The sequence below is a fragment of the Setaria viridis genome, chromosome 4 (assembly GCF_005286985.2).
Source record: "Setaria viridis chromosome 4, Setaria_viridis_v4.0, whole genome shotgun sequence".
NCBI lineage: Eukaryota > Viridiplantae > Streptophyta > Magnoliopsida > Poales > Poaceae > Setaria > Setaria viridis.
In genome coordinates, this window is record NC_048266.2 from 5,682,985 (window position 1) to 5,696,946 (window position 13,962).

At 43.9% G+C, this 13,962-nt stretch overlaps 2 protein-coding genes across 7 annotated transcripts; both read right to left on the reverse strand.

Annotated features, from left to right (window-relative positions):
- Positions 1-5,458: 5,458 nt before the first annotated feature.
- On the reverse strand, positions 5,459-9,959 carry LOC117851469 (cysteine synthase, chloroplastic/chromoplastic). 6 transcript variants are annotated; one of them, XR_004639544.1, is made up of 9 exons: positions 9,798-9,959; positions 9,552-9,679; positions 8,713-8,915; positions 8,464-8,589; positions 7,951-8,109; positions 7,607-7,800; positions 7,429-7,521; positions 6,049-6,241; positions 5,820-5,959 (listed from the first exon to the last, which is right to left on the reverse strand). XR_004639544.1 is itself a non-coding variant. In XM_034733293.2 (8 exons), the coding sequence occupies exons 2-8, from the start codon at positions 9,599-9,601 to the stop codon at positions 5,666-5,668; spliced, it is 1,119 nt and encodes a 372-aa protein (XP_034589184.1). In that variant the 5' UTR covers positions 9,602-9,679; positions 9,798-9,959; the 3' UTR covers positions 5,459-5,665. The 6 variants fall into 6 exon arrangements, 5 of the variants coding, with proteins under 5 accessions (XP_034589184.1, XP_034589189.1, XP_034589188.1 ...); XM_034733293.2 differs by lacking the exon at positions 6,049-6,241 and having other exon boundaries at positions 5,459-5,959; XM_034733297.2 differs by lacking the exons at positions 5,820-5,959; positions 6,049-6,241 and adding an exon at positions 6,947-7,156.
- A 1,335-nt stretch (positions 9,960-11,294) lies between these two features.
- On the reverse strand, positions 11,295-13,859 carry LOC117854068 (cysteine synthase). Its single transcript, XM_034736347.2, has 7 exons — positions 13,242-13,859; positions 12,980-13,107; positions 12,650-12,852; positions 12,410-12,535; positions 12,086-12,244; positions 11,737-11,930; positions 11,295-11,631 (listed from the first exon to the last, which is right to left on the reverse strand). The coding sequence occupies exons 1-7, from the start codon at positions 13,353-13,355 to the stop codon at positions 11,506-11,508; spliced, it is 1,050 nt and encodes a 349-aa protein (XP_034592238.1). The 5' UTR covers positions 13,356-13,859; the 3' UTR covers positions 11,295-11,505.
- Between the last annotated feature and the right edge of the window lie 103 nt (positions 13,860-13,962).

A 13,962-nucleotide genomic window follows, 5' to 3' on the forward strand; every position in this document is an offset into this window, starting at 1 on the left:
CTAATCTCTTGGCTGCGGCAACAGTTTGCACAGTGCCCCGAGGATGCAGACGAGCACACTGTTGGGAACTACTGCAGGGCCTGGATCCTACACCTCTTCGCCTGTGTTCTCTTCCCCGACGCCACGGGTGACACAGCATCGTGGATGTGGATCCACTGCCTCACGGACTGGAACCAGGCGGGTCAGTACAGCTGGGGCTCTGCAGTGTTGGGTTTTCTGTACCGACAGCTGTGCGAGGCTTGTCGTTGGTCTGCTACCTCAGCGTCAATTGGTGGATGCGTGTACCTACTGCAGTTGTGGATGTGGGCGTGTCTACCAGTTGGCCGTCCGGAGGTTCTATCTCACCGTGAGTGGTTCCCAGATCAGCCTCCTAGACGGCAGCCTACCTGGGCGTACCTTTGGGACCAGATTAGGGTTCCGCACACTAGGTTGGAGTGGGTGTACAGTGATTTCACGAATGAGCTAGACACGCTCACAGCGTCTAGTGTAAGTTAATTATAATTCCGAAGCCGATTTCAATTGGTTAAGTATATCATCTAACATCTTGTTTGGACATGTTGCAGGTGTTGTGGGAGCCGTACGTAGGAGAGGGGGCACTAACTTTTCCTCTTAGCACCATGTGTTCGAGCGACGATGACTTATATAGGATGAGGTGCCCCCTTATATGTTTCTATGCCGTCGAGTTCCACCTGCCTGATCAAGTTACACGCCAATTTGGGAGGAGACAGATTTGGCCGACGGCTCCATTCTCGACTAGCGTAGAGTTACAAGTATTTTGTTATTTCAATTATCTTGTGATGGTCCATTACATTAACTCAGGTTATAGGACTACGAGTAAGTTATAGGACTATGGGCAAGTTTTAACATCTTACGTGACATGCAGGTTGGATCGTAAGAAGAACAGGAAGTTTATGAGTGGCACGTATTCCACCAGCCTTACATTGACCAATGGGAGGAGTTCCATGACAATGTGGACGAGAACAATGAGCCACAGACAAACAGTGAGTACAAGAGATACCAAGCTTGGTACCAAGGTGCAACACGTTGTAGGCTGAGACTACAATGGACACAAGATGACTACGGCGACATCGAGTCCTCCGACGATGAAGACACGGCATACGACCAAAGTACTCGTGTAAGAAGGTAGGTGGAGGCAGGACCAATATTGGACAGAGTGCTAAGTCAATTGGATTATTTTTCTATGTTAAGTCACTTTTGTAGAATTAGTGATTTAGTGATTTAGGTATGTATGGACTTACTCATTCACTTTGTTGCAGGGCCATACCCTCAAAATCTCGGTTGATGACATTGAGCGGTTTTGTCCGAGAGTTAGGGATGACGAGACGCGTAGCTTCCTAGACGTAAAATCCTAAATATCCTTTGAAATATATTACTAATACCTTAAATTCTTTTAGTTAACCTATTCTTGTACAACAGAGACTGTCACGTCGGCTATGCCGTACGACTGCTCGTTGTGGTTGCAGGACAGCCATGACGCGATACGTGCACGTTCCTTCCCCATGCACAGGAGGCATAGGTTTGTCTAGCCAAGCAACTATACGGGCCAAAGGCATTGCGTCTGAGGATGATGACGACGACGACGACAAGGACGATGATGAGGAAGATGAGAGGCACGAGGAGCTTGGCCTGTCTCAGATGCAGGATGTCCCCTTGACTCAGCCTACATAGCCTGCAGGCACTAGGAGACGCCGTCCACCTTCCCCTTACCCTCCAGGCACGGACGCTCTTGGTCACAAGGGTAAGGGTGAGACTAGGAGGCAGCGAGGGTCTGTGGTAGATGTTTATCTGTAATAATATGGATTTTGTGGACTCCCATTACGAACTATTGTGTACATGTACTATTGTGGAGTCTCAAGTAACAATTAATTAGCTTGAATCCTTCATTGAGGGGTAATCTGCTGGTAACCCATAAGTTTCGGCCAGGTACCCGTCCAAAATTCAAACAAAAGTGAAAAAAAAGTTTTTCGTAAGTTTTGGCCAGTTAATCCATGGTTCAAACTGAATGAACTAATTGCACACTGCACATCATGCATAAAAGCAAAAACCAATCAATCCAAAACACCACACATGTACAAGGTAAAGTGAATAATGAGGGAAAGGTTTCTATAAATGATTGGTGGACCGTCGAATTCCTAACTGGCGAACAGCCCGGACCCTCCGGACCATCCGCTCGACCTTGGCGGACCGACCGGCCAGCTTTACCCAGTGGACCGTCCGTTCGACCATGGCGGACCGTCCGACCCCACCAGACTGTCCGACGGACAGCAACGAATTGTCCGCTAATCTGAGTCAGAGACTCAAACCGTGTAGAGTGGCAGCGTTAACTAGCAGACCGTCCGCTCCACCATGGGCGGACTGTCCACGGCGGTCGGACAGGTACATCGAAAGGCACGGGCCTTTCTCCTTCCTTACCCGAGTCCTACTGTTTCCTTACCCAAGGCTTTCTCTCTTTTCCTCCTTCAAACAAAGAAAAAGACCCCTCACCTAGGGCAAGATTTTGGAGGCTTCCCCGGACCGTCTGTGCAATTTTCCGTACTCTCCGCAAGATTCTTCATCATGACCGGACGGTATTTCATCAAATCATTTCTTGATTGTCTTGGATTTCAAAGGACTATAGTGGTTAGGGTTTGATGGGGGATTTAAGATTTATCCATGGATTTGTTGTAAGTTTGGGGGATTGATTTGTAAAGGCTTAGAGAAGATATGTTTGAAATTTGGCCGGTTGATTTTGTCTATAGTTGAAGATCCAAGGGTTGGAAAATTGCAACCCGCGGTTCCTCATCGTGGTCTCGCGATGAACTACGCGTCCGCAGGTCATCAGCGACCAGAGTAAGAACCGTGCATCTAAGGGACTTATTGCTTATTCAATTATTCATATAAATCAAACTAATGTTCGTGCACGTGTTCTTGATAGTGATCGTGCTCGTCGTATCACTAAGGCTTTGGCAAGCAAGCTTAAAAGGGGAAGTTCTTCTAAAAGGCCAAGAGTGGATGATGAGGGTGATTCAAGTAATGATGACTCAAGGGATGATGACTATGAGCCCACTGATACTGAGGTCGAATCTTCAGTAGCTCGTTTAGTTAATGATGAGGATGATGAGATGAATCAAGGCGGTGATGTCGATGAGATTATTGATGTGCTGTCATATATTGCTCCTAAGAAGAGGTGGACAATGGATACATATTCAAGAGAAAGAACTCCTTATCAATACAATTTTCCTCGAACCACTTCAAATCTCTTCTTCTACGCTCAGGTACAAGAGGATGCCTTCTTTGGACATTTTCTAAGTAAGACAGTCTTTAAACACCAAACCATTGATTTCCATTATATGGCTCAGCAACCCGTGATGACTGAATTAGTTGGTAAATTTGAAGCTATTGGCTTAAGGGTATTTCTTGAGCATAGATGTGATTGGAATGACACCATCATTCGTCAATTCCATGCTACAGTAGAGATTAATTTTGAGGAAGATAAATTGGAGTGGATGACAGGTAAAAGGAAATATGAGGCCACAATTGCTGAGTTTGCTGCTGTCAATCAATTAAATTATATTTCCTCACTGATCATCAAACCTTTAATATGGTCGATGAGAATCCACTAGAGCTTGATGCCATTACTCAGTATTATGAGCCGGCTAGGACGGGTATCTCTAGAATGTATGGCAAGACCAATGATCTTAGGCATCATCTGGCTGTCATTAATAAGATTGCTAGAGTAACAATACTGCCTAAGAGTGGATATAAAGATGGTTTTGTGGGCTACCATAGGAACTTTGTTGACCATGTGATGGATGGTCAGAAGTTTGATGTGGTTAGGTTGATCATGGATCAAATTGCTGACAAAAAGGTCAACCTTGAGATAAATGTATACTTTGCTCCATATATCATGGCACTTATCAAAGAAAAACCTAGGTTCCGAGGTCCTTGTGAGGTGGTTCACACTCCCTTCAGGCCTTATAAGAATGATAAAGTTTTTCTTGAAAGGGACTTGACTCCTTTCCCGGATGTGGGAAGAGTTAAAGATGAGGGAGACATCGAATATATGGGAGAGGCTCCACCTCAGGATGATGATGCTCAGGCTATGCCTCCTCCTCCTCCCCCTATGCAGTCACAGTGGGTACCTCCAGCTGGTTATTTTGACCCTTACTTTGCCACAATGCAGCACAACATGAATGAGAACTTCCAGCTTATGCAGCAGGGGCTCAGTTCACACCTTGAGGCATTTGGGCAGCAAATGGTGACAAACTTTCAGAATATGCAGCAGAACGTGCATTAGCAGATGGATAACCGTTTTGTGGCTTTTGGGCACCATATCCGCGCTACTATGTATGCGCCCATGATGACTAGGCTGCAACACATTCAGGAGGGTCTTCATAGTGATATTGAGGCCTTAGATGCTAGATTCGGTGACTTAGACATAACTGAGCAGCGTCAGCAGGTTGAGGAGCGGCAGCATAAACTAGAGAATGACTTCAATACTTTGTCATCTAGCTTCTCGAGTTTCAATGATCATTTCTACAGCATATTTCCAGCTCCGGCACCTCCCCCTAAGTTCTATCCTCATCAACCTTATTATCCTCCTCCACCGGTGCCACAGGATGACTAGACTCTTTTTGTACTTTATGGCGAAGAGGGAGAAGGTTTGGAGACTTGGAGTGGTGAACCTGTTACAAGGGAAGCTCATGTAATGGATATTTGCATTTATGTTTGCATGGACTTTGGTTTGTAATAATTCGCTTCGCACTAAAACTTGGGTGTAATTCATGTTGAAATTTGTTTATACGCTTTATTTCTTTTTTTTCTTGTTCTAGTGTTTGTGGAAATTTGAGGCTAACTTTTTCATGGATTTCAATTATATTATCTCTTGTAGCCTCGGTTTCAATTTTGTAGGGTAGTCTCCGCCAAAATCTCTATATCCATGCATATGTGAAATTAATGGAATCAAAATATATGCACATATGTACGGGGGAGTTCTTCTCTACTCATTAACTTAGTTCGAGAAAGTGAAAGAAATGACAAAAAAAAGTTATTCTAAGAGAGGTCTACCTGTACTAGGGAGGACGGTCCGACCCTAGGTGGCAAACGGTCCGGTCCTAGGTAGCGGACGGTCAGCTAAACCTAGACAGAAACATGTTCTTCGGTGGAGAAATTATATCTCAAAGGCGGACGGTCCGCTAGTGTTCTTGGTAGACAGTCCGCTTGGTGCGGATGGTCCGGCCCTAGGTGGCGGACAGTCACCTAAACCTAGACAGAAACATGTTTTCGGACCGAGAAATTATATCTCAACGGCAGACGGTCCGCAGGTGATTTTGGTAGACAGTCCGCTTGGAGCGGACGGTCCGGCCCTAGGTGGCGGATGGTCACCTAAACCTAGACAGAAACATATTCTCGGGCTGAGAAATTATTTCTCAAAGGCGGACGGTCCGGCCCTAGGTGGTGGACGGTCACCTAAACGTAGACAGAAACATGTTTTCGGACCGTCTAAAAGGCAGACGGTCTGCATGTGTTTTATTCGGACAGTCCGCTTGGGCCGGAGGGTCCGGTCCTACAACGCCCCTCTAGTCGGTACTTCTTTTTGTTATCGACCATACTTAAAGTGCATTACATGACAACACAATGAAAAGTCCAACAGTAATGGAGACTACTATGTGCAACGATGCCACTTTCCCTTCCTCAGGGCATCGGGATTCTCCTCAATCGCTACTTTCGCTCGGCGTGCACGCTCAAGCTTCTTCTCCCTCTCCTCCCTGTTCGCAGCTACACGCCTCCTTTCCTCCTCTTCCTTGTGCTCCTTTTCTGCAGCCTCCTCTCTACGTCTCTTCTCCATTGTCTCCTTCTTCTCTGCCTTCCAACGCAACATTTCCTGCATCTCCTCCTTGTCTTCAAGCTTGATCTCAGTGTCGATCCACTGCTCAAAATCACAGAGCGGTGAAGGGGTCTGCAACAAATACAATTGTTACAAAATAAAAAAAACATGAAATATGCCATACGACACAAATTAATTACTAGACAATATCGATTTCTCACCATCTTATTAATGCACCGCTAACAAAGTGTAGGCTCAAACGCAAAATTGGAACACATCCAATACCTCTGCCTGTACGTGTCCTCTGCATCGGACTTGGCTACCTTGCAAGGATCACCGCAAAAGCACATGGGCACTGGAACACCACTAGGCAGAGGCAATGGGTCGAAGGCATTTCCAATCATCCGGCCATAACTACAATTTAGTCATTTTCGTTGTAAGAACCGAAAGGAATTAACATTAAACCTACACCTAGGGTTTCCATTCAATCCACAACAATGAACCCATAACATAACAACGTGCGTTGCTGAGGTTATCTTGGTTTCCTAACTTTTCCACGCCTTGACATCTTACGGTTGCATGAAACCCTAAGTTAAAAAATCTGACTATTATATATCGAATCGATGTGAAAAAAAAACTATGAAGGAGCGAGGATACCTTGCTCTTGAAGATCCACAGAGCAAATCAAAGTTTCCAAGGTGCCATAGGCCGATTTGTGATGTATGGCGAAGTGGAGAGATAGAAAAACCGAGAGGGAGGAGAAAGAAGAGGAGGAAGGCTCAAACAGGAAGGAGGCAGGTGGTAGGGGTTCAAAGCTTGGCGCCACCCAGCCTGGCACCAAGCGCGTGCGCCATGTCAGCATCCAGGTCAACACCTGCGCAAGGATCTAGACGCCATCGGCTCTGGCGCCGAGGCGTATATGCTTGGCGGTGGCGCCAAGCTCAGGGTCCATTTTCCGAAATGTTTCCTCCCAGAGCCTATTTGTGAGAATCTTTCGAAAAAAAGGCTAAAAACAAAAAAAAATCGGCACTTGCACTCTGCCCATGACTACTTGTACTATTTTTTGTTTCTTTTAGGATATGGTATGATACGGTTCACCAGTGTCCATGTCATATATACTAATAAATTTGCAAAAAAAAAAATAGATTGGAGGCTTGCGGTTCGTTGGTAGCGAGTCTCAGCACGAGGTATGTGACATGTTCAGTGACATAATCAGCCTTGTTTATCCAGTTAAGCGTGTGTCTAGTTGTGCATAATCCATTTGGTAACATGCTCAGGGCAGCCATACTTTGATGACATCTGACTTCGCTAGAACCAAGGACAACGATCCTGGGAGAAGAGACGAAGGGTCAGCCAAGCAAAGCCGTGAAGCAAACTGATTAAACTGAAGGTGAAATGTTCAGTAGTGACATGCCTGCTGAACTGTTTGTCATGTAGTACTATGTGTCTGCAATACATTGTGCAATCAGCAACAAGTGGTCTACCTAGACCTTTTATTTTTTACACAAACGATACAACTGTTCCGAAATCAAGATGTTATTTTCCAAAAGAAAAAAAAAGAAAATGAATCAGAATGCCATGGCAATACACTCCTCTCTTACATCTGCAAACAGGTCGGAGTTCATGTATCTCTCGCCACCGCTTGGGAACATGGTGACGATCATCTTCCCCTTGTTCTCTTCTCTCGATGCAATCTGAAGACACATTTGAAGGATCATGAAACATCAGAAAGTGAAATGACAATGGTAGAGACAGTCGATCAGCTAGGATTGTGTGAACCTTCAAGCAAGCTGCCAGGTTTGCTCCTGAAGAAATGCCCACAAGCAGGCCCTCCTCCTTCGCCAGCCTCCTCGCATTCGCCATTGCCTCCTCAGTGGTCACCGTGACAGTCTCGTCGATGGCCGACATGTCCAGGACTTCAGGTAGAAATCCTGGTCCTATTCCCTGGATTTTGTGCTTGCCAGGGGCGCCACCTAAAAAACCATACCATGTCAGATCTGACATTTTCATCTGTCGAGGAAATAAAATGTTACTACCTACTACTATTCTTAGAGCTGAGCCACGGCTCCTGACATCCAAAAGCATACTTTCAAGTAACGTTTGTTTCTGCAATGGTGTGTTACCTGAAATGACTGGGCTCTCTACAGGCTCAACGCAAACGATTTGGACGCCTGGGTTTTGCATTTTCAGATACTTCCCCACACCGGATACAGTACCTCCCGAGCCTGAAGCAGCCACAAAAATGTCCACCTTGCCGGCTGTGTCCTTCCAAATCTCAGGTCCTGTATTTGTAAACAACAGTCATTGTATTGTGATATCATGTACAAAAATATGCTTTTCCTATGAAGATATGAAAAGCATAAAATGGGCTTCTAAGCAATGATAACAATCAGGGCCAATAATTTTTTTGGTGCGCTCAGGATTCAGGTTCTGAATTTCTGGTACAGTATTTTTTTTTTGCATCAGCTTGTGTTAAAGCAACAGCAACAATAATCAAAATCAAGGAAGTACATATATGGTATCTCTAAGAAAAAATTAGTCCACAGAATCTAACTCATCTTCTTTATCTAAACAAAGCTGTTTACCAAGGTAAAAACATCACATTTCAACGCATTTTACAAATCATACGTCCATACCAGTTAATCTGAAGTGTGCTTCAGAATTTGCTTTATTGGTAGTTTGATCAAGAACATGTACATTGGGCAATTCTTTTTGGAGCTGTTCAACCTTGTCCCACATGCCTTGAAAGCCGAGGGCGGGATCTGCATACGGTCAACCGCAAGGGAGAAGGTCACCCATGAAGTTTCTACTGATTAAAGATTATCAAATCTAAAAGTGAAAAAAGCATGCAAGGTGATGCCATAACTTGGTACAACTTATCATACCAGTTAAATACAGCTCAGCACCCATGTATCTCAACAAGATCTGCTTGTCAAGTGAATATTTAGCTGGCACAACAGCTATAAACCTGTAACCTTTGTGAATAGCAATGAGAACCAATCCTAACCCCATGTTACCACTTGTTGGCTCGATTAGTGTGGTGACACCAGGTGAAATCAGTCCTCTCTCCTCTGCATCTTCTATCATTCTTCAGAAGAAAACAGGAGGTGTCAGCAGTCAGCACAGATGTGCATTTTCTGTCATTCTTTAGAAGACAACAGAAGGAAGTGTCAGCACAGAACAGATGTGCATCTTGTGTGATTGTTCAGAAGAAAACAGAAGGAAGTGTCAGCACAGATGTGCATCTTCTGTCATTGTTCAGAAGAAAACAGAAGGAAGTGTCAGCACAGATGTGCATCTTCTATCATTCTTCAGAAGAAAACAGAAGTGGTAGCACAGTGTTACAAATTGGGTACATTGTAGGACCAAATGACAGGTACACCACAAATCCAGGTGCTAGTAACACTATGGGCAATCAAACGACTTGGAATTGCAGGGCAGCAACAGCAATGCAGGCTACACTTGTCTGAACTTGGCACACTTGTTCACAGGCGGACAGGACAATTGGTTGACTTTGTATTCTCTCAATCTACCATTATTCAATAAAAACAAGTTCAAAGCAGGTGATGATCAATAAGCACCCTTTTAACTTAATCTTGTCAGAGTAGTATGTAAGCTGAACTAGCTTAATACAACCTCCCTATCTGGATTAGCATAAACAGAGATAACTCTCTGACCAATTCAGTGAAAAAATTGGGTAGGAGCAAGGGAAACATCAGAACACCTCAAAGCGCATCGATCCTTGACGGAGCAGAGCGGCTGGTACGCCTCCATCTTGCCGACGATCCGCGCGTCTACTCCATCCTTGCTGGCGATTCGCTTCAGCTCGATCAGCGGCGTCCATCCTATGAGCTGAGGAAATTGTTGCGCACGAACAATCTCAGTCGCTCATGCCACGTAGAAAGCCGGTAGCAGCAACAAACAAACAGGAACCGGAAGAGGATAAAATCGAATAGATAGGAGATCTCACCTGCGTGACATCGGAGGCAATGTGCTCCTCCCGCCCAGCAACACCATCGCTGGAAGAAGAAGATGGCTTCAAGAGAGAAGGGATGCCCCTCCTCCCAACCTCCTCTGTCTCCGTGGATGCTGCTCTACGCTACTGCTTGTTGGCTTCTTTATAGTCAGAGGAGCAGCAGGAAGACATTGACGACTCCTGCGATTTGGATGTATCCATTATAGCTGCAGTGTCCACATCACAATAGGGGCCCGTCTAGTTCTTTAGTCCAAAGTTTAAAAGTACCGTCACATCGAATGTTTAGATACTAATTTGGAGTATTAAATATATATTAATTATAAAATCAATTTCACAGACGGAGACTAATTCGCGAGACGAGTTTATTAAACATAATTAGTCCATGATTTGATAATGTGATACTACAGTAAATGTGTGCTGATCATGGATTAATTAGGCTTAATAGATTCGTCTCGCGAATTAGCCTCCGTCTGTACAATTGGTTTTATAATTAGTCTATATTTAATACTTCTAATTAGTAACTAAACATTCGATGTGACACGAACTAAACTTTAGTTCGTGGAACCAAACACCTCCTAATTCCGCACTTTGTTGATCGCGAGTTGTAGCTGAACTATGCGAAAGATATGTTGAAAATGGGAAAACGATAGGAAAACGGCAAAAATTTATTCAAAAGAAAACTTTTAAGTTTCGAAAAAAAAACTTGGCATATACATAGTTCATATCTTGATCGCAAAAGGTAAATGTTCGCACTCTTTATCAATTAATTCATACGAAAATAACAAATTAACCAAGGATAATGATCTTCAAAGAAGCTGCGAAGAGTAGGTCAATCAATGAAATGAAGTAAACTGAGGTGAAATGTCCAGTGCTGGCCCTGCTCAACTGCTTTTCTTGTAATACAAGTTAATGAGTTTTGGAATATGAGGGAAATTAATATGTTTAAGTGACCATGTAGTATTTTCTGGAGAATGGTGACTGAAAGTTCCATGTCAATCTGCAAAAGTAGAAAGCAGGCATGCCAAACTACAATCTAAAAGTTCCTGACTTTCTGATCAAAAACACACAAATGGAACGCACATGTTTTCCATGCCAGATTAGACCACCACTACTTTGGCATCACCGGTGTCCACATTACAATAATTCTGCACTTTGTTGATAGGGAGTCGCAGCCGAGCTATGCGAAAGCTATGTTGAAAATGGGAAAACGAGCGAAAAAATGGTGAAAAATTATTCAAAAGCGAACTTTTAACTTCCGAAAACAAATTAAACTTGGCATATCCATGGTTCATATTTTGGTCGAAAAAGTTAAGGTTCAAAATCTTTCTAGATTAATTCATACGAAAATAACAAACTAACCGAGGAGACTGATCTTCAAACTTTTATCAACGAATTGAAGTAAACTGGGGTGAAACGTCCAGTGATGGCCCTGCTCAACAGCTTTTCTTGCAATACAAGTTGATGAATTTTGGAATATGAGGGAAATTAATATGTTTAAGTGACCATGTAGTATTTTCCGAAGAATTGTGACTGAGAGTTCCATGTCAATCTGCAAAAGTAGAAAGCAGACAGGCATGCCAATCTACAGTTCCACACTGTAAAGGTTCCTGAATTTCTGATCAAAAACACAAACACACAAATGGAACGCACATGCTTCCATGCCAGACTAGACCACCACTACGGATGTACACAAGTATCCAGATCAGAAGGTCATGGCGATGCATTCCTCTCTTACAGCAGCAAAGAGGTCGGAGGTCGTGTATCTCTCGCCACCGCTGGGAAACACAGTGACAATCATCTTGTCTTGGTTCTCTTCTCTTGACGCCACCTAAAAATACATTTCAAATATAAGGTAAGGTGGGCAAAGATGGGAAAGAACTGGAGGTAGAATCAAGTCAGAAGGATTAGAGTTTAAGTTTGCAGTATTGCAAACCTTCAAGCAGGCTGCCAAATTTGCTCCAGATGATATCCCAACTAGCAGGCCCTCTTCCCTTGACAGCCTCCTTGCATTCGCCATTGCATCTTCTGCAGTTACTGTAATGATCTCATCAATTAGTGAGGTGTCTAAGTTCTTGGGTACAAATCCTGGGCCAACTCCCTGAATTTTATGCCGGGAAGGTTTGCCACCTACAAAAAAAAAATCAGCAAAGCTATTAAAGCAATTACCTCGTATTGTCAATTATTCAGGCTACTGTTTTGTACATTTCTATCTTTGTTTCGTGGAGCATTTGACCATTCAGTGCAGTGCACAATTGTACATGATTTTTGGATTACCAGTTTACCTGAAATAACTGGACTCTCTGCAGGCTCAACACAAATGACCTTCACAGCTGGGTTCTTCATCTTCAAGTACTTGCCAACACCAGAGACAGTACCTCCAGTGCCCGAACCAGCTACAAAGATATCTACTTTGCCAGCCGTATCCCTCCAAATCTCAGGTCCTAGGTAGGAGTGGACATACACAATATATATTACGAAATGCAGCAGAAACATAAGTCATCTGATCCATGACTGTGTCAGAAGATTAATGTGAAGCACTTCTAGTTTTCTGTAGATAATTATATTATCTATTTTTCAATCAGATAACATTTTATAAGGATAGGTACCAGTCCATGCAAAGTGTGCTTCAGGATTTGCTGCATTTGCAAACTGATCAAGAACATGAACATTGGGTAAATCTTTCTTGAGCTGCTCCACTTTGTCAAGTTGTCCTTGAAAGCCAAGCATAGGATCTGAAAACAGAAGAGCGTTGAACATTAGAGTTAATACAGAGCTAGCCCTGCAAACACAAAACTAAACAGGCACCGAACACCTCTCTGGTCACAAAGCTGGCTATGTATTCTCACCAGTTAAAACCACATCTGCTCCCAGATACCTCAGCAAGATCTGCTTGTCAAGTGAATACTCAGCAGGCATGACTGCAACGAACCTGTAACCTCTGATCAAAGCGATGTACGCCAGACCTATCCCCATATTGCCGCTCGTCGGCTCGATCAGTGTTGTGGTGCCAGGTGAGATCAGCCCTTTCCCCTCTGCATCCTCAATCATCCTGCAAAGAAACACCACAGTGCCAGCCGCCCGGGTTACTTTTGGATCAGATCAGAGACTGTCATTGATAACTCGTGCATCAGCAGGTAACTTCAACATGATCTGAATTCAAAACCCTGGATAGATACCTCAGAGCGCTGCGGTCCTTGACGGAGCAGAGCGGCTGGTACCACTCCAGCTTGCCAACGATCCGGGCGTTGACCTGGTCCTTCTCGGCGATTCTCTTCAGCTCTATCAGTGGCGTCCATCCTACAAGCTGAAGTGATGACAGTGGACTTGAGGTTGTTACATGGCTCTTAGAACCAGAGATGTCTAGAAATATGGTAGTAGTTCCAACAAACAGGTAAAGGGAGATATCAAAACGGGGTGCCAGGGTAGAGATGGCCACACCTGGGTAATATCAGAGGCGATGTGTTCCTGATGCGCAGAAGCAGCTTCAGTTTCAGGCGTTGACGGCGATCTCAGCAGGGCAGGGATCCCCCTCCTCCCCTCCTCTTCCTCCATGCTTTCTTGCCCCAATGGTAGAGCAGGAGTGTTGCTCTTCACTCTTCAGCTAGCTATGCTGCACTTCCATTGTAACCACTTGTGTTTTTCCCCCCTAAAAAATGCTCTAGTTGGTGGCTATGCCATCTTGTTTATACGTTTCCTTTCCCCTAAAAAATGCTCTAGTTGGTGGCTATGCAATCTTGTTTATACGTTTCCTTTCCCCTAAAAAATGCTCTAGTTGGTGGCTATGCAATCTTGTTTATACATTTCCTCCATGTCTGCAGGGTAGCAAGAACGAGGCTCGTCAACTGATGCCGCAACTTTATCGTTTCCTCCATAGCTGCACTGTTCTTATCGATTTGTTCCACATAGTTATACGTTTTGTTAAATTTTTGGTCCATCGATTTGCTAATTGCTAGCGTACATGAGAGTAGTGTGTGATTCGAAGTACTAGTGTTGGTCAGTGAAATTAGGTGCATGTTTGCAGGAGGATGAGCAATACTCCATCCCAAATTATGTCATTTTAGCTTTTCTAGATTGATAGATATTATTATGCAGAGTATATCTAAGTGTATAACAAAGTCTATGAATCTAGAAAAGTCAAAATAACCTATAATTTAGGACA